Source organism: Neophocaena asiaeorientalis, unplaced genomic scaffold (assembly GCF_003031525.2).
Source record: "Neophocaena asiaeorientalis asiaeorientalis breed wild unplaced genomic scaffold, Neophocaena_asiaeorientalis_V1.1 scaffold57, whole genome shotgun sequence".
In the NCBI taxonomy this organism is placed as follows: Eukaryota; Metazoa; Chordata; class Mammalia; order Artiodactyla; family Phocoenidae; genus Neophocaena; species Neophocaena asiaeorientalis.
Genome location: NW_020172731.1, coordinates 6,271,455 through 6,292,074, shown reverse-complemented (window position 1 = coordinate 6,292,074; position 20,620 = coordinate 6,271,455). Strand labels below are relative to the sequence as shown.

The following is a 20,620-nucleotide window of genomic DNA, read 5'->3' as shown; positions in this document are numbered from 1 at the left end:
TGGAGTATAATTACAATGTTGTGTGTGTTTGTGCTTTATAACAAAGTGAATCAGCTATACGTACCCATATATCCCCATATCCCTTCCTTCTTGCGTCTCCCTCCCACGCACCCTCCCTATCCCACCCCTCCAGGTGGTCACAAACCACCGAGCTGATCTCCCTGTGCTATGCGGCTGCTTCCCACTAGCTATCTATTTTACGTTTGGTAGCGTATATATGTCCATGCCACTCTCTCACTTTGTCCCAGCTTACCCTTCCCCCGCCCCGTGTCCTCAAGTCCATTCTCTACTTCTGTGTCTATTCCTGTCCTGCTCCTAGGTTCTTCAGAACCATTTTTTTAGATTCCACATATATGTGTTAGCGTACAGTATTTGGTACGTTCTTTACATGGCCGTTTCTCAGGTTGTTTTATTCTCCACAGAATTCCACTGATTCTTCAATCACATCTTATCTGATTATCGTTCTTGCAGCCACATTTTCATCAAAGAAATAGCATGAATCTCTCACATAAGATAACAAAGCAGTGAAAGATCAGTGGACTGGGAAGGAGGTGATGCAAGTTTGGGTCCTTCAGGTCTTTATTCAAAAGCTGCCTTCTCAGTGAGGCTTTCTTGGTCACCCACTCAAATACCTGATATCTCCCAGCCCTGAAAATTTATTCCCTATTTTAGTTTTTTAAAGTTCCTTATCATTTATTATTATCTGGATTCTTTTAACTTATTTATCTCATTTTTCCCCTGTCTCCTTCACAAGAATGGAAGATCTACAAAGAGCACAATTTTGTCTGTCCGGTACTTTACAGCATTCCCAGAGACTTATCAGTGCTTGACACACAGCAGAGGTTCACCAAGCATCTGATCAATGAGTGCATGAAGTTATAAAACAAGAGGGGTGGGTTGGATGGTCCACATGATACTCTCTAGCTCTAAAGGAATGATACTCACACGTAAATAATCACCACGAAACTGGATTACCTGGGAATACCTCAGGCGAATGGTGCCCTCACGACCATTGTAGATGTACACAGCTCCAGAGTTCTGATTTTCCAAAGGTGAACCAACGATCACATCATTAAAGCCATCCATATTGATGTCTGAAAGAGCTGCAATCGCTGAACCAAACCGAGCATTTTCAACACCCTCGGGGCCTTCCAGAAATTGGTGCCAATTCAAAACGCCCTTGCAAAGGGGAAGGGGGACAATTAAAGCAAACCTTACGTTAACATATACACACTACTATATATAAAATAGATAACCAGCAAGGACCTACTGTATGGCACAGGGAATTATACTCAATATTTTATAATAACCTAAAAGGGAAAAGCATCTGAAAAAGAATATATCTATATCTGTTTATATATGTATAACTGAATCACTGTGCTGAACTGAAACTAACATGACATTGTAAATCAACTATACTTCAATTAAAAAAAGAGAAAAACTTACAATTTTTGTCATTAAAATTCACAGCAAATGATGCCCAAACCAATTTGCAAACTGTTAAAAATGGATAGGATTTTAAACCTAGAATTCAAAATTCTCTATTTATGATGAGACATACAAAATACTTTTTTAGCAAGTAAGGTCATAGGCAATCAATCTGCTCATAAACCAAGGTGAAAGGAAGCAACTCTCTTTACTGTGGCTGCACAACCTACATAAAAGTGTCCATTTCTTTGTCTTTTTTCCCCCTTAATATTAGAATCCTCACTCATCTGTTTCCAAATTTTTTGATTTAAAAAGTTTCTGGTAAAAATCTACTAATCTCTTCAATAAAATTAAGGTAGAGACAAAATAAAACACAGTATCTTAATTTAGTCCTTTATTTTAAAACTACTGAACAACAGAGGCATAATTATAATGGTATAGAAAGTGAAAAATGAGGTTGTTAATATCCCATTATAAGACACACTGAATAATTCTGCCAAAGAAAAGACATTTTCTTGTGAAAGACACAGTCGTGTGGTTTTTTTTCTTCAGATTTTGAAATCAAGAATGGAAATATTTCATGACTTCATAAGAAAGCAATGCTTCTCACCCATGAAACTGGGTCAGTGTTGATTCCTTCTCCTCTATAATAACCTTATGGAAATCAATTTGTTGCTGAGTCTGGTAAAATACTGGAAGATCTTCTCACCTTCAACAATTAATGATAATTCAGACTGACTAGCAAGAAACATTTAAGAAACTGGGGATTTGTTAAATTTCCAAACTAGTAGATATGCTCTTCCCTTATTAAATACTCAACTGCACATTCTTTATATGCTTTAAAATTGTTTTAACTGCTCCTGATAAAGGGCTAACTCTTACATTAATTTAAATAAATAAGGTAGGACAAACTATCACAACAGATAAATATAATATTTACTATATTAATAGTAGCTTCTCTTTTTCCATCCTTTCTGTATCTGGTCACCTAATTTTCTGTGTCAACCTGTGCCTTTAATTTTGGTTTTCTTTCAGGTTTCACTAAGTTCTCTATACTTATGTGCATGGATTTAGAGAGTTCAGTCTGCAAGTTGGAAAAACTGGGCTTTTCCATGTGAGAGTATGCTTAGTTTTACGTGCAAGAACTGGAATTTCCAAGACTTGGATATATACCTGAATGTTACACTAAGCAATGGAATTTCCTGACAGACTACTGTAGAAAGCATCCAGGAATATATGGAGGTTTCTAAAGTGCCTGGTAAAATTTGTACTTACCACTGTAAAATATTAACAAGGTAGCTTTGCCCTGTTATTGATATACCTTTATAGCAAAGAAGAATAATTGAATGAGATACTTGGGAAATACACAGATATTTGTGCACGTGTGTGTGTGTGTGTGTGTGTGTGTGTGTGTGTGTGTGTGTATGTATTTCAAAAAACAATGTACATTTGTAATGACTTTATTTGTCAAGAGAATATGTATTCAAAGACCTCGTGGAAAACGGCAGGGCACTTATACGTTAAGCTCTAAGTTATGCTTATCAATGTGATTTTTAACACTACAACTTAATGGTGACATCCTCAAAATGATGAAATATAAACCATACTCTAGGACTTCCCTGGTGGCTCAGCGATTAAGAATCTGCCCGCCAATGCAGGGGCACAGGTTCGATCCCTGGCCCGGGAAGATCCCACATGCCTCGGAGCAACCAAGCCCGTGTGCCGCAACTACTGAGCCTGCGCTCTAAAGCCTGTGAGCCACAACTACTGAGCCCACATGCTGCAGCTACTGAAGCCCACACACCTAGAGCCCATGCTCCGAAAGAAGAGAAACCACCATAATGAGAAGCCTGTGCACCGCAACGAAGAGCAGCCCCCGCTCGCCGCAACTAGAGAAAGCCCGTGAGCAGCAACCAACGCAGCCCCAAATAAATAAATTTATCAATACATAAACCATACTCTATATGAAAATTATCATTCAATAATAAATTTTCTTAATTCTGCAAGAATGTAGATTAACTTTTATCTACCAATACTAAAGCAAATCAAACAAAGTCAGTTTAATCATTTTTTCTTTTTTACCTTTGTGATAGTAAACAGGTAGACTCTTCCTTCCTCTTTCTTTAGGTCATTCATGTACATTGGCGCACCTACCAAGAGCACATCTGTAATGGTGTCTTTGTCCACATCGACTGCACACAGCACACTACCAAAATAGGAGCCAATCTGGAGTAATAAAGCATATCAGCCTTAGGATTCCTATACTCCTAGTATTACGCTGGACTTCTGTGTACTCATTCAACAAGCAAAAACCGAGCATTCGTTGCCTGTAAGGTGCTAGGTACCTAAAGATGGATAACGTAGCCCCTTCTCTCCAGTTGTATCACAATCTAACATTTGGTTCTTAGACCTCAGGGTGCACAAAAATCACCAAAAAAGTATCTGTAAAATACAGATTCCTGAGACCCATTTCCAGAGATTCTGATACCATGTCCCTGGGGTGATCAAGAAAACAGTATTTTAAGTAAGCACTCCAGGTGCTTCTGATGCTGGTGGGTAAACGACCACATTTAAGCAACACTTAGAAACTTTGTGAGAGGTTGTACACAAAGGCAGGAGGGGAAGAGGGAGGCAGAGCAAATAATTGTGCTTCCGTGGTAAAATATATGATAATAGAGGCAAGTAGCAAATGCTGTGTGATCAGAGTGCACAGGAGTCAGAAAGGCTTAGAAAGATTAAGTATTATTTGAATTGCATCTTAGAAGATGGCAAGGAAGTTGCTAGATGGAGTGGAGTGGGAAAGCACGAGCGACGTAAGTGTCCATGGCATGATCTGGGACGGTGGAGTAGTTCCCAGATAGATTGGGCTGGAGAACTAGTTGCTGATAAAAGGCAATGAGAGGCTGGGAATCTGAATGATCATCATTCCATCCAACCAAGGTTCAACGTATGCCTACGTGAATGCCTCCTGAGGATTCAGAAATGAATCAGAAATGATTCCTTCTATGACACTTGCATTACTTTTCTCAAAATAAAAGCACCCTTCTTTAAAATATTAAAGAGGAGGGAAAAGTATGTGACCATAGCTGGTTTGTGGTCAAGGAAGTCAAAGACTCAGACCTTCTTACTCCTGGAAAGTCCATAGAGACAGTGGATCAGATTTAATCCCAGAGAAGGGAAATCTGTGGATAGTCGGTTTCTCTGATTTAAGGAAGAAAATTTTCTGTTGGCTGTTAGAGTTCAGTGATGCTCATTTCAAATATGTGCGAAGTCCATGAGTCAAAACTACGTCGCAAGGAAACAGGAATCTATCAGCTGGCCTTTGCTCTCGTGGGCCATGACTGGGCGGCGTCACAGGTTCTGACTACCAAACCGTCACACATCACAAGAAAGTGGCAGAGAAGGGAGTTGTTTTACTTTTAGAAATGTCAAAGCCACAGGACACCTCGACAAGCCCAGATGTCGCAGCTCAGTCTTTATAATGCTATCCTGCTCCCTTCTCCTTATTCCTCCTTGTAGGGGCTTGCCTACAAAGCACTGGTTAGGTGCCTGTCATCACTGGGCTTTAATGACAGCTTCACCCCATGAAAGCTATGTGGCCTTAGAAAGGTAGTTAAACCCTCAGTAACCTGTCAAAAGGGGATGGTAGATCTCAGTACCGTTGTGAAGATTTAAGGAATATTCAAGTAAACACAGATTACAGAGCCAGCTACAGGATAGGCACTCAATAAATGTTAGTTTCCATTTCTACTAACTTCCCACCTGTCCTGTTGTCCCTGAAATTAATTTCATCTTAAACAATGGATTTACCTGGTCACCTCTGTGAGACTGAATAACTGTGATATTGCCACTCTCATTAACACTGTACAGCACTATCTGGCCGGTATAATTTGCCCGAGGAGCTCCAGCGACGAAGTGGACACTTTTTCCAGTAGAAATTGAAGCCACAGAGTAACCTAGGAGAGAAGGGATCACAGAGTAGGTACTACTACTAAATATCTTGGCCAGATAGGCTTGTGAATCTAGCAGAGATGATCAGAGGTCCTCTTCGTTAGTGTGACGTACAGTTGCTAGTGATCCTGAGTGCACATCCTCCTTTTTCTAAGATAAACTGCTTCTGCCCCTTGGCCACCAGCACTGCCCAGTGGAGGCAGGGCATCTCCCTATAAAGCTAGCCCTAGATTCTGGGTTGTCCCCATCAGCCACTCATGAATCTGACACTCAACCAATATTTCTTGAATGAATAACAAAATGAATTTTAAAAGGTGGAAATTTGCACAGTTGAAAGAACAGAAGCTTTGGAGTCAGACAGTCCCAGGTTCAAATTTTGGACTTGCCACTTAGTAAGTTTTTTATCTTTAGGCAAGTAATTAACCTCTTTGGCTCTCAAAGGTAAAATGAGGATAACAATATTTCCTTCAAAGGGTAGTTGGGGCTTCCCTGGTGGCGCAGTGGTTGAGAGTCCGCCTGCCGATGCAGGGGATGCGGGTTCGTGCCCCGGTCCGGGGGGATCCCATATGCTACGGAGCGGTGGGGCCCGTGAGCCGTGGCCGCTGAGCCTGCACATCCGGAGCCTGTGCTCTGCGCAACGGGAGAGGCCACAACAGCGAGAGGCCCGCGTACCGCAAAAAAAAAAAGAAGGGTAGTTGGAAGGATTAAATGTTACGTAGATAGAACAGCCAACTCAGGAGCTGTCCCATAGTAGGTGCTCGAAATTGGTGGCTGTTTATTACACGAACAAAAAGACTAGGAACTCCAAATTGATATGACTACCACTTACCGTATTGACTCTTAGGAACTATTTCTATTTTGGAGAAACACAATCATGTCCCAGGAATAACAACTGCTGGAACAGCCAGAAGAGGTTAATGAGTCAAATACACAGCGTTTCATTAAGTAGTCACGGGCTAAGGGCTGACTGGCAAAGAGGCAACAGAAATATGTGCAACAAATACAACAATTTGAGGATAGCTCAAGCACTTTGCCGAACTGACGCTGAGATTCAACAAGACGCTAGTTTAAAGGATGGGATTTAAATTTGCTGAGCCAAAGGCTACTAGGCCTTACCTAAATATGAACTGTGATTTCTGTCTTGCAGAATTTGGTCAAAGGCTTGTTTAGGAAAGATCAAATGTCCATGAGGTGTCTGCTGGACAACAGTCCCACTCCAGTCATAAGCTCCTACTGCACCCAGCATCAGAATATCCTAAAATAATTGAAAAATGGAAAGCATTAACATCACCTGTAAAGCGTAAGAGTGTAGTGTGTGCCAAACACTGAAACAAATGGTCTAAATTTAAAGAAAAAAAATTAAGCATGATGAAGTAAAATGTATAGGAATTGCTAAGAAGAAAAGAGACAACAGCCCAAAAATGGAAACACTTGTGCCAAGCTCACATCACCAAACCCAGACGTAATCCCGAACCTAACTGCAGTTTCGAACACCCCGCTCCCAGGAATGTGATCTTAACAGGTCAGTCTGGAATTTCCTGGTCAGCACTAGTGAGGTAATCCACCCGATAGAGCCCTTCTGTCCCCTACAGGAAGGTGACCTTTCCTGAACCAATACAACCGTTTCCCCTTCTGCCTGTAAAAGCCTTCCATTTTCTACAGCTCCTTTCTGTTGGTTAGATGGGATGCTGCCTGATTCATGAATCATTAAATAAAGCTGCTTAGATCTTTAAATTCACTCAGCTGAATTTTGTTTTTAACAGACTGTGTGTTGATATCTCTCTGAATTGTTTTGACACATTTTGTGCCGGAAAAAAAGCCTTCCCACGGGCTGTGTTACCTTGGGCTTTGTTTAGTACAACACATTTTAAAGATAAATCCATACCACAGCACAGGAGGGGCACACAGCCATCTTCAAATTCCATGCAAAGGCACATGTTTGCAAACGCCAAACAGTTGTGAGCCTTTAGCAAGGAGTCAGAAGTGAGCCTGCAGCCTCGCATACTCCTAAGAAGAGCTCAGGATATGAGGCATCCTCCAGAAACAGGAAGTGCTGCTGCCAGAGGAGCAGAGGTGGGCGCTGCTACCCCAGACCTGTCCTGCTGGCCCTCTTCTGACCTGGTCTGTCTTCAACTTCTTTCTCTTTCTTCTTTACTCCTTCTCAAATGTTCCTCTAATCCTCTCTATCCTATCCCATCTATTTGAATATGGCACAGCTACAAAAGGAACCTGAAGCTGTGACACTTGGTATGAGAAGAAACTGCCCTTGGTCAGCACCAGTGGGGAGGGGCCAAAGAGGACCGGCCACCCGGGATTGACTCAAAACCCAATCTGAATATTCGAAGGTACAAGTCATCACAGAAGGGAGGGTTGGTCAGGATGGGACTTCTTATTTTTAAGTTTTTGATCTTAGATCTTAGAAAACATCAAAGATACGATTTGGGGGGTTTTTTGTTAATTTTTTTAAACCTATTTTATCGAAGTATTTACAATGTTGAATTAATTTCTACTGTACAGCAAAGTGATATGGTTATACATACATTCTTTTTCATTTTCTTTTCCATTATGGTTTATCAAGATATGACCTTGGAATGAAAAATACAAAGCCATTAAAAAAATAGCAAACAGGGAAATAATGTGTCCCATTTTGAGGATAAGAGACCATGAAATTATGTGAATGATTTGTCATAAATCCAGGACTCTGAATCTGGGTGCAGGAAGGGGCTTCAGGGAGTGTACAAAACCTCAAGATATTGTGTGAAAAATTCTCTCTGTGTGGGTTCACTTAGATTTTTTCTGAGGGAAAGACCCATAACTTTAATCTCCAACAATTGGTGATCCAGAAAAGGTTAGCACACCTTTTATTATAGAGAGAAATAAGGTGATCCTGGTCCTTTATTCTGCCAATCAAATCCTCTGAGTTCATACTGCTCCCCGAGCATTTCCCAGTGTCACCTCTTTGCCTCTTTTACTATTATTACTACTGCACTCATATCCTGAGTAGAATTAGAATCAGAGGCCTGCGAGATGGATGTTTCTAAGAAAGAATGGACTTCCCTGAGCTAAGAAGATGTCCCATCTCACCCTTTTCCTAACTCCTTACTTTTTCAACTATTTTTTTCTGTCTCTGCTCTTAGAAAAAAGATACGCCGGCAACTCAGAATTCAACAACAGTGATGACAAGAGTGTGTGTTTTTAACAGATTTTTCCAGTAGTTAATTGATATAAAGAAAATTCCTGCAATGATAATACCTTTAATTAATATAGTGCCTGTTCCCTGGAGCACTCAAAAGCTTTCTTGTATATTATCATTTTTATCCCCATACAAATATCCCTGTGAAATACGGAAGGGAAGGCATTATTAACCTCTGTTTTTCAGATGATAAGCCAGCAGAGCAAAGAAGCTAAATGACTGTGACTAGAAATGAGGACTGCTGATCACTAGATGGCTGTTTTTCCCACTTTAGTATGGGGTTACTGCACCCAGAAGTATTAAGGCAAATGTTATCTGATATACACACATTTTGAGGAGAGAAATCTGCACTGAATCCCACTTGTGACATTTCCATTTGGAAGCTGTCTCCTCCTTGAACAGTACCTAGGAAACAGTTTCAAAAATCATATCACTGTTATCAGTCTTAAATAAAATTTTCAAACACATGTGCACACGTGCACACACACGCGCACACACGCGCACACACACACACACACACACACACACACACAGTGTTCTGATGTCCACTCAAAAATATAGAGCTGGCAGATTCTGAGAGAGAGGAATCTCTAAGGAAGTGTTCTAACAGATGTAGAAATCCATAATGCTTCTGAGGTAGTGTCTGAAGTTGGCATTAATCTTGATCATGCATTAATGTATTTGTTGGCATACTTATGAAATTTCTGATATCAGAGAACACTCAGCATAGGGGATGAGGTAAGATGAAAACTGACATGATTATCTTTCTAAAAAAAATTATCATTACTTGCTAAGAATCTAACTGAATTTTTAGCTTTTAAATATTTGTACTAATAAATGCACATATATCTCAGATGCAGCTGGAGGAGCCAGGCAATTGCTCTGTAGTGAAGACTGTGCTGAGAGATATTTGGATTAGGCTTCAAGAACTAGGATTCAAGACTGAGTAGGAATTTTACCAATTGGGAAGTTGGTCCAAGTTCTACATATGTGCTTGCCTCTGACACTAGCACCATAAGACTCAATTAGAACTCATTTTCCATACATGTAGCCAAAGCGGTTACATTTCACTAATCTTCGCAAAAAGGAAGCTAAATTTCTGGACTGCCACATTAATGTAGAGAAGAATAAAAGTTTTAGATAGACCCTTCCAGTGGATAATCAGGAGATAAAGATCTGACTATAGGGATTAATACTTAATTTACACAATCCCCTTGGATCCAGCTTCTGAAGCAGTACTTGATCATAGTAGGTGCTCAATAAAATATGAGAGTTATTTGGGTTAACCATCAGGAACCAGGATTTGGGTCATGTGGGACTTTTTACCAACTGGGAATTGATAGAAGTAAATTATTGTAGATCTGGTAAGTAAAATGTTTCCTCAAAATCTGAACTATTAAAAATCTTCACTGTATTTTTCTAATTTTAAAAGTAGACATGTTTGTTGCAAACAAATTCAAGAATTTCAGAAATTATGTAACAGTGTAAAAAGGTAACATTTTTTATGATTACAAAAACTGTTTACAATATGGAAAGGTATTACTATTTACGATTATAATAGATATTACTAAGTTGCCACCCCAAAAGGTTATACAGTTTATAATCTTATAGTGTATGAGCTTTTTTGCTTCCCCATAATCTCTCCAAGATTAAACATTACTAATCTTTGTTATCTTTTAGACACAAAGTAACATTGATTTCATTTATACTTTAAAATAATTACTAAAATTGGGAATATTTTCTTATGTTTATTGGCCATTTGTATTTTATCTTTTATAAACTACTTATTCATCATTCTTTGTCTATTTTTCTTACTGATGCTATTTAGGAGTTCTCTTTATATAAGGTATATAAGTTAACATTAATAGAACAAGTATGGTAATAAAGAACTCTTTTTTTCAAGGTTTTTGAAGAACATATTATTTTATTTTTAATTTTTATTAGAGTATAGTTGATTTACAATATTGTGTTAGTTTCAGGTATAAAGCAAAGTGAGTCAGTTATACATATACATATATCCACTCTTTTTTAGATTCTTTTCCCATATAGGCCATTACAGAGTATTGAGTAGAGTCCCTTGTGCTATACAGTAGGTCCTTATTAGTTATCTATTTTATATACTGTATAGTAGTGTATATATGTCAATCCCAATCTCCCAATTTATCCCTCCCCCGCCTTACAACCTGGTAAACATCAGTTTGTTTTCTTGAAAAAAATTTGAAAAAAATTCTGGAAAGAAGGAGTTCATTTACCTTCAATGCTGAAAATTTGTTCTCCTAATGTCCCAGCCTTTTCTAGTAGAGCTGCTTCATCAGAAACATTGAAAAAGTATCTTTCTGTTGGAATACTGGCAATTGCTTTAATTTCTTTTATTAAATTTTTAGTATCAAGGGCATTTCTGTTTAAGTACCCAAGAACCTTGAAAATAGAGGAAGAGGGGAGAAGGCCATTAGTGTTGTACTTCAATTTTCCTATTCGTATTTTCTAGGCTATTTCTGAACACAATAGGCCCTCTAGAGAAGTAAATCAAGTAACACTTCCATATCCTCTTCATTGACAGGACTGCAAATCAGCAAGAAGCAGAGGTAGAGTAAAAATATTCTTTTATATTAAGCTATGAACAGCCAATAAGAAAGTGCAGTCTTCAGAAGTGATGCTATAAAGGAATATCTACCCATCAACTGAAAGACAATAAAAAGAAAATCCACTTACTGCTATGCCAAACCTCAGTATATTGTCATCGTTACATTGATCAATTACAGCTTTCAACATTGAACCATCATGGGATTCACCATCAGTTACAACCACCATGACTTTGGTAGCACCTGGTCGTCCACCAGCAGCTGCTGAATAAGCAGAATCTCTGTGGCAGATAAAAGAAAAACTCAATCAAAAAGTAAACTAAACACGTGGACCTCTGGTTAGAAATATAAATATGAAACTGACTTCTTTGAGCATAACCTATTGTGATTTAGAATTTCTCTATCAGTGCTGGTGACTTCTGAACTACGTTCTATTCGTAGCTTGTAGAGAAACATATAAAAATATAAATCTTGCTTGGCATTAAAAATAACTTCCATGGTTTCCATGGTGTGTGGGTGTGTGTGTATTTACATCAGGAATCCTTAGAATTATCTTCTGCTAATAAGATTAAACTCATTAAAACTAATCAACAGGGTAAAGATATTCATTCCTGTCATAAATATTACTCATTGGATCTGCATTTATTTTTTTCAACAGTAAATTGTGTTTTAAAAAGTAACAAATATACGTGGTAAAAGAACTCCAAAGCGTTTGGAAAGGTGTAAAACAAAAATTTCACACCAAGCCACTATTCCAAAGGTAATCACTATTATCAGTTTATGTTTCCTTCTAGAAAATGTTTCATCTAGAGAAATATATGCAAAAGTTACTCCTTAAACTTCTATAAAAATGGGAACATATTCTCTGCAGCTGTTTTTCATTTTGATGGAGACCTTTCCATATCAGCACATATAGAACTCTCCTCTTTGTCTTTGATTTTGATTTTCTGATTTTATTTCTATACAATTTTTAAAGGTTAATTTCCATTTACAGTTATTACAAAATATTGGCTCTATTCCCCACGGTGTACATCCTTGAGTCCATCTTACACCCAGTAGTTTGTGCCTCCCAGTCCTTCACCCTTATGTTGCCCCTCCCCCACCACTGGTAACCACTAGTTTAGACTTCTCCTTTTTTAATGGCTACATAATATTTCATTATTTTGAGGAACCATAGTTTATTTAACCAATTCCCATTATTATGCATTTAGGGCATTTTGAGTTTTACAAATAATGCTATAATGAATGTCCTTGTGTATCTTTCTTGGCATACTTTTTCGAATGTGTCAGTAGGATAAAATCTTAGCAGAGAAATTATTTAGACATTTCAAATTCTGATAAATAAAATACTAAATTGCTCTTCAAAAATTCCACCAATTTAGGGCTTCCCTGGTGGCGCAGTGGTTAAGAATCCACCTGCCAATGCAGGGGACACGGGTTCGAGCCCTGGTCCGGGAAGATCCCACATACCATGGAGCAACTAAGCCCGTGTGCTACAACCACTGAGCCTGTGCTCTAGAGCCCACAAGACAAAACTACTGAGCCCGCATGCTGCAACTACTGAAGCCCGTGTGCCTAGAGCCCGTGCTCCGCAACAAGAGAAGCCACAACAATGAGAAGCCCACGCACTGCAACAAAGGGTAGCCCCTGCTTGCTGTAATTAGAGAAAGCCCATGTACAGCAATGAAGACCCAATGCAGCCAAAAGTAAAAAACAAACAAATAAATAAATTTATAAAAAAATAATTCCACCAATTTATACTGCCATCAGTGTACAAAAATGCAATTTTCTCCACCTCCTTTCCATAACAATGAGAATTATTAACTTTTTAATCTGGGATACTCTTATAAGTGAGAAATAATATATAATTGTTATTTTAATATGTACTTTTTCACTATGAAGGATGATGAGTATTTTTAATATGTTTATTAGCCATTTATATTTCTTCCTTCATGAACTCTTGATTTGTCTTTATCTTTGCCCATTTTTCTTTGTTTTTCATCACTTTCCTGACAAGTAAGACTTCTGTTAATAAAGAAAATTATCCTTTGTCATATATATTGTAAATAATTGTCAGTTCATGAATCACTGTTTGAAGTTTAGTGATATTAATTCTGTACAGAAATTTTATATTTTGATATAATCAAATCCATTAACTTTTGCATGTGTGTCTTTTATATTTGACATGGTATTTTAAAAGGACTTATCGCTAAGACTTTTCTCTTTAATCACCCAAGTTTTCTCATAGTCTTTTAATGGTTTCATTTTCTTAGATTTAAATTGGTGGTCCAGCTGAAATTTATTTTGATTCAAGGAGTGAGGCAGGGATTCAGCTTTATTTTGTTTCTAGACGTTTAACAAGTTGTCCAACAACTTTTTTTTCTGTCTGTTGGATTCTCTTGTTGCACATTCTTTCTGGTGTCATCATATAGGTTCACTACCACCACCTACATGATGACAAGTTAAAGTCTATATTTGCTTCCATTCATCCCTCCTATCTTCAAGTTTGTGTATTCAATGCATTGAATATTTTCACCTGAAGGTATAAGGAGCTCTTTAAATTCAACATGTGTAAAACTGAGACTATCATTTTATTTCCTAAAACTTTTTTTGTATTCTATATAGCAGAATATAGAAATATGGAAAAATATTTCTCAGCCAAATTTGAATTCTTGTACTCACATCAAATAATTTTTGAGTGAATTATACTCTTTATGACATACAGTAGAGCTCATGTAGGATTATAAGTTTGCTGAGGGTAGAAACTATGCCTCATTTAGTTTTGATTCCCTGCAGGGCTTGGAACAGTAAATTGTAAGTGTAGGCACTCAGATAAGATCAATGGAAAATGGCAATATTTACTAAAAGAGTATCGGAATGCTATTTGTTGTTGTAAAGAAACCGACGATGGGCTTCCCTGGTGGCGCAGTGGTTGAGAGTCCGCCTGCCGATGCAGGGGACAAGGGTTCGTGCCCCGGTCCGGAAAGATCCCACATGCCGCGGAGCGGCTGGGCCCGTGAGCCTGCGCGTCCAGAGCCTGTGCTCCGCAACGGGAGAGGCCGCAACAGTGAGAGGCCCGTGTACCACAAAAAAAAAAAAAAAAAAAAAAGAAACCGATGAAGAAGGAGGAAGAAGAGAAAGAAAATAGAAGTAATTAAATTCCAGAAGGTGTGAGAAGTTAGGTGACTCTCCTAACAATGGAAAGAGTCCTGTTAGCTCAGGAAATTGTGGTGAGACAGGGATCCTGGGGAGAAAAAGTTTTGAAAAGATCATGAAAGCCATGAGTCCCATTTTAACAGAAAGTGGCCATTCTCCTTGAGAAGGAAGCTTGCCAGGCCCCAGGGCTTTTGCCAGGGAAAAATGCAACACCCACATTCCCTGCAAAAAATACAGGTCCTTTGCCGTTTCTAACTCCTGCGAGGCCATTTTTCTATGTCATCTTAGTCTTCCCGTAAGTCTACTTTACTGGAACAGGACGGGTACTTCACATAATGGCAATTGGCCAGCGGCCTCTGAGATGGCTTGGCTCCAAAGGACATCTTAATAGGGACAAAAATGGTTAACCAAACCAATCATATCTTCTCTTGTAGGGAATCTACTTTTGAGATATATAGGGAGAGTGGGCAGTTGATAGAAGCAGCAACTAGAACACAGAATATACTAAAAAAAGAAGGGACAGATAAAATAGGAAATTCAGAAAAAGAAAGGACAGGATGTGGTCACTGACCAGATATGTGACCTAAGGAGGAGCAGAAAGAATAAAGTAAACCATCAAGTTTTTAGTCTGAATGACTAGGGGAAAAGGTGGACACATGAATCAAAATGGCAGAGTCATGAGGAGGGGCAGGGAAAAGAGTAAGGCCAGTTTAGAATGTACTGAATTTGATTAGTGAGCCAACACTCCAAATAAGGATTTTCAGCATCAGCTGGATGCCTGTGTGCATTGTAGGAGAGAGGTCAGGGCTAATGACAAAGCAATGGGGTAACCCAGGCAGGGCTGATGGCTGATGTGTATACAATGGATACAATGCCTAAGAGAACAGGGCTATGAAAGAGCGGGCTCTGTTTGGTGAAGAAAAATTAGGAAAAGGAGCCAGTGAAGATGCAAACTCGTTGACAAAAAGTTGGCAGGTTTTCTAGAAGTGTGTGGTGTCATGGCAACTGGAGTAGAAACAGCAGTGCGCGCTCATTATTGTCAAATGTTCAGGGAAGCTAAAGAGGATGAGGCTTAAGGCAGGACCATGTTTACCTGATGGCAGAGCCATAGGTTTCAAGGATGTGGAGAAGGGAGCATAGACACTTCTTTCAAGGAGTTATGGCAGTGGAAGGAAGGAACTCACAACTTGATGAAAAATGGCAGGAAGTAGGTTTAAGGGAAGGTGAACCTACAGTCCTCATTTCTGTTTTAACACTAGGAGAATATTTAGCATTTTTTGTAAAGGTATCTGATTAAAGCAGAGTGAAGATGAAGGTCAGCAGTGCTGAGAAAATAAGAGACACTGAGCAAAGAATTAGGAGACTGTTACATAGCTGTGAAATTCACACTGCCCCAGCCTGTTATAAAGAATGAGCCCTTCAATTCAATTCAGACTTCTAGGTCATTAACACTTAGGAATCTATGGCCCTTCTAAATTTGCATGAAGTGCTCCAGTAGCTCAAGTTGTCTGTGGCCTTGATAAATATTAACAAATAAATGCAGATTGCTCCATTGCCAACTTAAACTAAGGTCTTTTAATTTCACTGTACTTACTTCATGTAAAATCTTAAAAAATTATGTAATATCTTATAAAAGTTCTAGAAATCAAAGATTTAAAAATGTCATCCCCTACTGCCTTCTCAAAGTATTCAAGTAACAGAATGTTCAGACTTTTCTTCTCTACTAGTTCTGATTTAAGTGTAGGTACCACATATTTACTTTTCTTCATCTTTCCTTTTTATTACTTATGAGCACTTATATTTTATCAAAATATTAGCCTATTAGCAACATAACTTACCTTGCATACTGAATTGCTTTGAATGTATTTGTGAGGTCTCCACCATACTGGGATGTCTGGGATGCTGCTTTAATCATTTCATCTTTGGTTTTAAAAGTGTTCAGGTTAAACACCACTCTTGGATAATTGGCATATTGAATTAACCCCACCTTCAAGAGAAAAGAAGTTTATTACAGGTTTGTCATTAAGTTATAAATCATTCCTATTTAACCAATATAATAAAAATCGAAAGTGCATTTAGACATGGGCTGATAGCTTAAGGGAATCATTTCCAACTTTTTTCTTAAGAATAGTTATTTTTCTTCCAGTGGAATAACTTCCTGGTCAGAGGCCATCAGTGCAGGGCAGCATTACTTACTAACAAGCAAGATAATGTGCCATTTGTGTACCATTTGATTCTCAAGAGTAATAGTTGTAGATTTTTAAGCACTGCCACATGGATGAATATTAAGTTCTTAACAGGAAGATTCAAATGATATAAATAGATTTTCTAGTTACCAATGGATATAAACATGTAAACAATTATAAGCAGTCATGAATGGAACAGAACATCTCATCAAGTGAGGATAATTATATAATAAACAAAGAATTATAGTTGAATACAAGAAAAAGTGATGTGCTAATCAATGCGGTCAACATGAATGTTTTTGTTGTGCTGGATTTCCTCTAATCACAGACGTTAGAAAGAAAGCTGCTATATGTGCATTTAGGGCAGGAAGTTTCTGGTCTTCAGGGAAAATGCCATTGGAGAGAGTCTTATTTGAGAGGGCCGAGAGGCAGAACGACTTCTGACCAAGATGTTTGGGCACATACCCTAATCCTTCAGATCAAGGAGGTCAGACACTTCTGTTAACGTCCTTGTTCTCAGCACTGAGATCACCCTCTATGCCTAGGATTTGGGGCTTCCAGAATAGGAATGGTGATGAGGGATCAGTGGTAAAAGGTTCTCTGAAATAGAGGTCAATGTATAAGGAAGATGGGAAGGGCAAGGCCTGGATTTCTGAGTTCAATCAGCTACTTTCTCTAGGAAGGCAGTTAACTAGGCACTGGAAAAATGACAAAAAATATATTACTGAACCCTTCTCTTTAGGATAGGATGTAAGATTTGAGAGAGAGGAAACGATCAAAAATAACTCTAAGGATCTCAAAAGCTAAGGTGATAGGAAGAGAATGGTGACCCCCTGACACAGCCCCATAACTTCTATGTGCAAAAGATAAAGGTGGAGGAGAAGATTTAAAGAAATGTGGTATAGTAGGGCTTAAAGAAAGGTCACATTTAGAACGGAAGAGAAGATACTGAGTAAAACCACCTCTAGAGACGAAGAAGATGCATCGGGATTGGAAGACAGAAGAGGAAGGCCAGGAATTCCACACAAGAGACTATTAAATACAGTAAGTCACGTTATGGGGGAAACCCATTCAGAAACAGAGAAAATAAGCAGATACAGATGAAAACTTCTCTTATGAGGGCCTTAACAGTGATGCTCTCCAGAAACCAGTACTATACCTAGTCTTATTTAACAGAAATTTTATTTTATTTTCTGGTGAAAGCCCACAGTGAAACCTCCAAAGTTTTGACAGATACTAATGTCCTCTTGGTATTGAAAAGCAATGTCAATGGGGAAAATATATAACAATATTTTATAATACTGTATAGGGAAGCAGAAAAGCAAATTTCAATATAGATAACTGGAAAGCTTTTCAGAAAAGTGTTCCAACAATTGTTGGCCCCTGGAGCACCAGATGCAACCCAGGAACTAGTAACTCTGTGAATTGATGCCTGTTGATATTGGATCAGTGTCCTGCTACAACCAGGATGGCCCACGAAATAGCAGATCCAACAAGAAAGAAAGAAAGAAAAAACCCTGAAACTAAAAAACGCTATTCAGCGTTATAAAAGCGTGACGTTTCTGCTCCTGAGTTTTGCTTGCCTACCTCAGGAAGACAGAGAACCAAATTAAAGACTCTTTAAAACATAAACAGTTATTCAAAAGTACTGAAAAGACTTGTCCTGTGTGAAAAATGGAAGGCTAGACTAGAATATGACAAAAGACTATAAAATAATAAATGATAGAATTATGCTGTCTATGAACTTACTTATAAAAATTCAAAGATAATTTTTTCACCAGTAAAAAGTAAAAGAAAGTCATCATTAGTCCAAGCGTGTGTAAAAAAATACATATTGGATTTCTAAATGTATTGATTAGTTCATGAGTTAGTGGAGGAAAAAATAAGCATCTAAAGAGAATTAAGATGCTGTACACATAACTGATGCCTGAATCAGGAATAGAAATCCAAGCTTAAAGACTAGCATTAGGAGAAGTCATAGATAGAATAACTCAGTGTAGCACAAATTTCAGTTAACTTTCAAGATTACCATTAAAAGCCTTTAATATGGGGATTTGACAAATGCAAAGATAAAGACCTCATCTCTAATAATATTTTCTCAGAACGAAAGCCGTGGGTTAGTGTATATATAATGGATGTCCATACCTGTGTCTTTGTGGGGCCTATATCCAGGCCTTGCACAAATTTTTCCAAAAAGTTCTTTACTGCATCCCAGGGGTAAATACTGTTTGATTCATCACATACAACCACAACATCTATGAGGGAAGGGCAGGCTACACGGGAAACGACGAAAGAAACATATATCCATAGGTAAGGCAAAATCACATCCACATACAAATGAGACAAAGTAAAAAAGGATGGCACTTGCTGATACAATTTTTCCCCTCCTTTAATGTAAGGCATTGCTCAGACCCTCTGCACATTCATAACTTACTCTGAACTGCAGGTGAAAAGCTGGTCAGGAGCTGAAAATTGGGACTGACATCAGAGCATAACCCGGTTGTGTAAAACTGACTTCCGCACTGCTGTGCCCACAGGGGACCACAGGTCTTAAAAGAAATGAAAACAATGACAAAACACATGGAAAATGTTAACCTTCCACCTCGCCATTTGTGACACTCAGGACTATTTCTATTCTAAGACTCTACGAATCGTCAACTCTTGAAACTAACAGTGTCTTTGAGAGAAAGTGCACTGGAGCCCACAGAAGGGAGGGAGAGGGTGGCAGATGAGCTGTGCCTGGTGTCAGGTGTCTTGGGGACCAGGGCACTGGGACTGTCAGTGTAGGGAGGAGCCCATCAGGTCACCCACCAAGCTCGACAAAAGGGGTGCTGTCCTTCCAGAGAACACCCAGGAGAAAAATGCGTGCAAAGTTCATTTTTTGTCTCTCAGATACCTGGGTCTCAGCGGCTTCATCTGTAAAATGAGGATGATCAGACCTCCTCCTAACTTAAGGCAGTTGTGAAGATGAAATGAGTCTATAGCTATAAACACTTAGAACAGTGCCGGGTAAATAGCCAGGGATATATAATTGTTGGCCAGCATCATTATCATTGTTATTCCTTGAACATAGGTCTCCTCCTGTCCCTTCCATTTATACTCTTCAGCAGAAACCCTAAGTCCTCATGTCCCCATGGGCCAGGCAGGCAGCCTGGAAGAGAGCTCCAGCCAGGTGTAGACACCATGGTGAATGAAGAGCCCACGCTTTCTGTGCAGGGCAGACCATTGTGGCTCCTGCCCGTGGGCTGGTGTGCAACAGGCCCCGTGTGGCCAGACCTCCCAAATTCTCACGGAGAGTCAAAGAGAGAATTTTGTGTGAAAACTTATAGTTAACAAAAACCTGAAACACCCTACATGCTAAACAAACACAAAGGAGGTTCATGAACTGCCCGTTTTTAACTCTGTAGTTATCAAAGTATTTCTCTGAGGACTTCAGAACCCCATACTTCTGGCGCCTAGAACCTGCAGTTATCAAGGCTGGCGCTTGTCTTCTTGTGCACATCATACTCCAACTATTAATATCTCCACTGACCTGACCCCAAAGCTCTCCCTTTCAGCAGCCTTGAATGCCAAGAACTCCTGATTAAATCATGATTAAATCACGTGGGAAACATTAGATTAAATAATATTCAAATCGTTAGATGTGAAAGGAGAATAAATGGGGAAGAGAAGTCTAGTGATGATCTTAAAAACAAATCTATACAGTTTAACCTTATGTAAAGCTGTGGACCAATTATTAAAACTTAACTGAAAAGTGTGGACTTGCAAAGAGTGACTGGAAGAATGAAAGGGAACTTATTTGACCCACTTTAATTGTTGGTAGCTCAAAGGAGAAGCAGCTGTGGTCATATTTCATGCTCAATGAACAAGGCATAGTTTTTCCCTTATAAAACTGGTTCATTTTGCCAATTAGTTAGGGAGAAATCACTACTGATGCCTTGGGTTAGTATACCGAATAAGATACCAACTACTGATTCCTATATCCCCACCCCCAAGTTGGTTTATCTTAATCACCCTTAAAAATACTAACTCATGAAGTATTAAAAAAGATTTTTTTGTTTTAAAAGCAATGGAAAACAGCATTAAGGAGGTGAAATTAGAATATGCCAATTGTTAATGCCAGA

General features: G+C 38.8%; 1 protein-coding gene across 1 annotated transcript in view; it reads right to left on the bottom strand.

Annotated features, from left to right (window-relative positions):
* ITGA2 (integrin subunit alpha 2) overlaps nucleotides 1-20,620 on the bottom strand; it is a 104,675-nt gene that overhangs the window by 32,504 nt on the left and 51,551 nt on the right. Inside the window, exons 5-14 of the mRNA XM_024740322.1 lie at nucleotides 18,931-19,045; nucleotides 18,642-18,769; nucleotides 16,149-16,297; nucleotides 11,285-11,435; nucleotides 10,825-10,990; nucleotides 8,901-8,977; nucleotides 6,496-6,634; nucleotides 5,239-5,384; nucleotides 3,511-3,654; nucleotides 976-1,179 (exon numbers count right to left, since the gene is read on the bottom strand). Coding sequence (XP_024596090.1) covers nucleotides 976-1,179; nucleotides 3,511-3,654; nucleotides 5,239-5,384; nucleotides 6,496-6,634; nucleotides 8,901-8,977; nucleotides 10,825-10,990; nucleotides 11,285-11,435; nucleotides 16,149-16,297; nucleotides 18,642-18,769; nucleotides 18,931-19,045 — 1,419 coding nt within the window. The remainder of the gene's footprint in view (nucleotides 1-975; nucleotides 1,180-3,510; nucleotides 3,655-5,238; nucleotides 5,385-6,495; nucleotides 6,635-8,900; nucleotides 8,978-10,824; nucleotides 10,991-11,284; nucleotides 11,436-16,148; nucleotides 16,298-18,641; nucleotides 18,770-18,930; nucleotides 19,046-20,620) is intronic.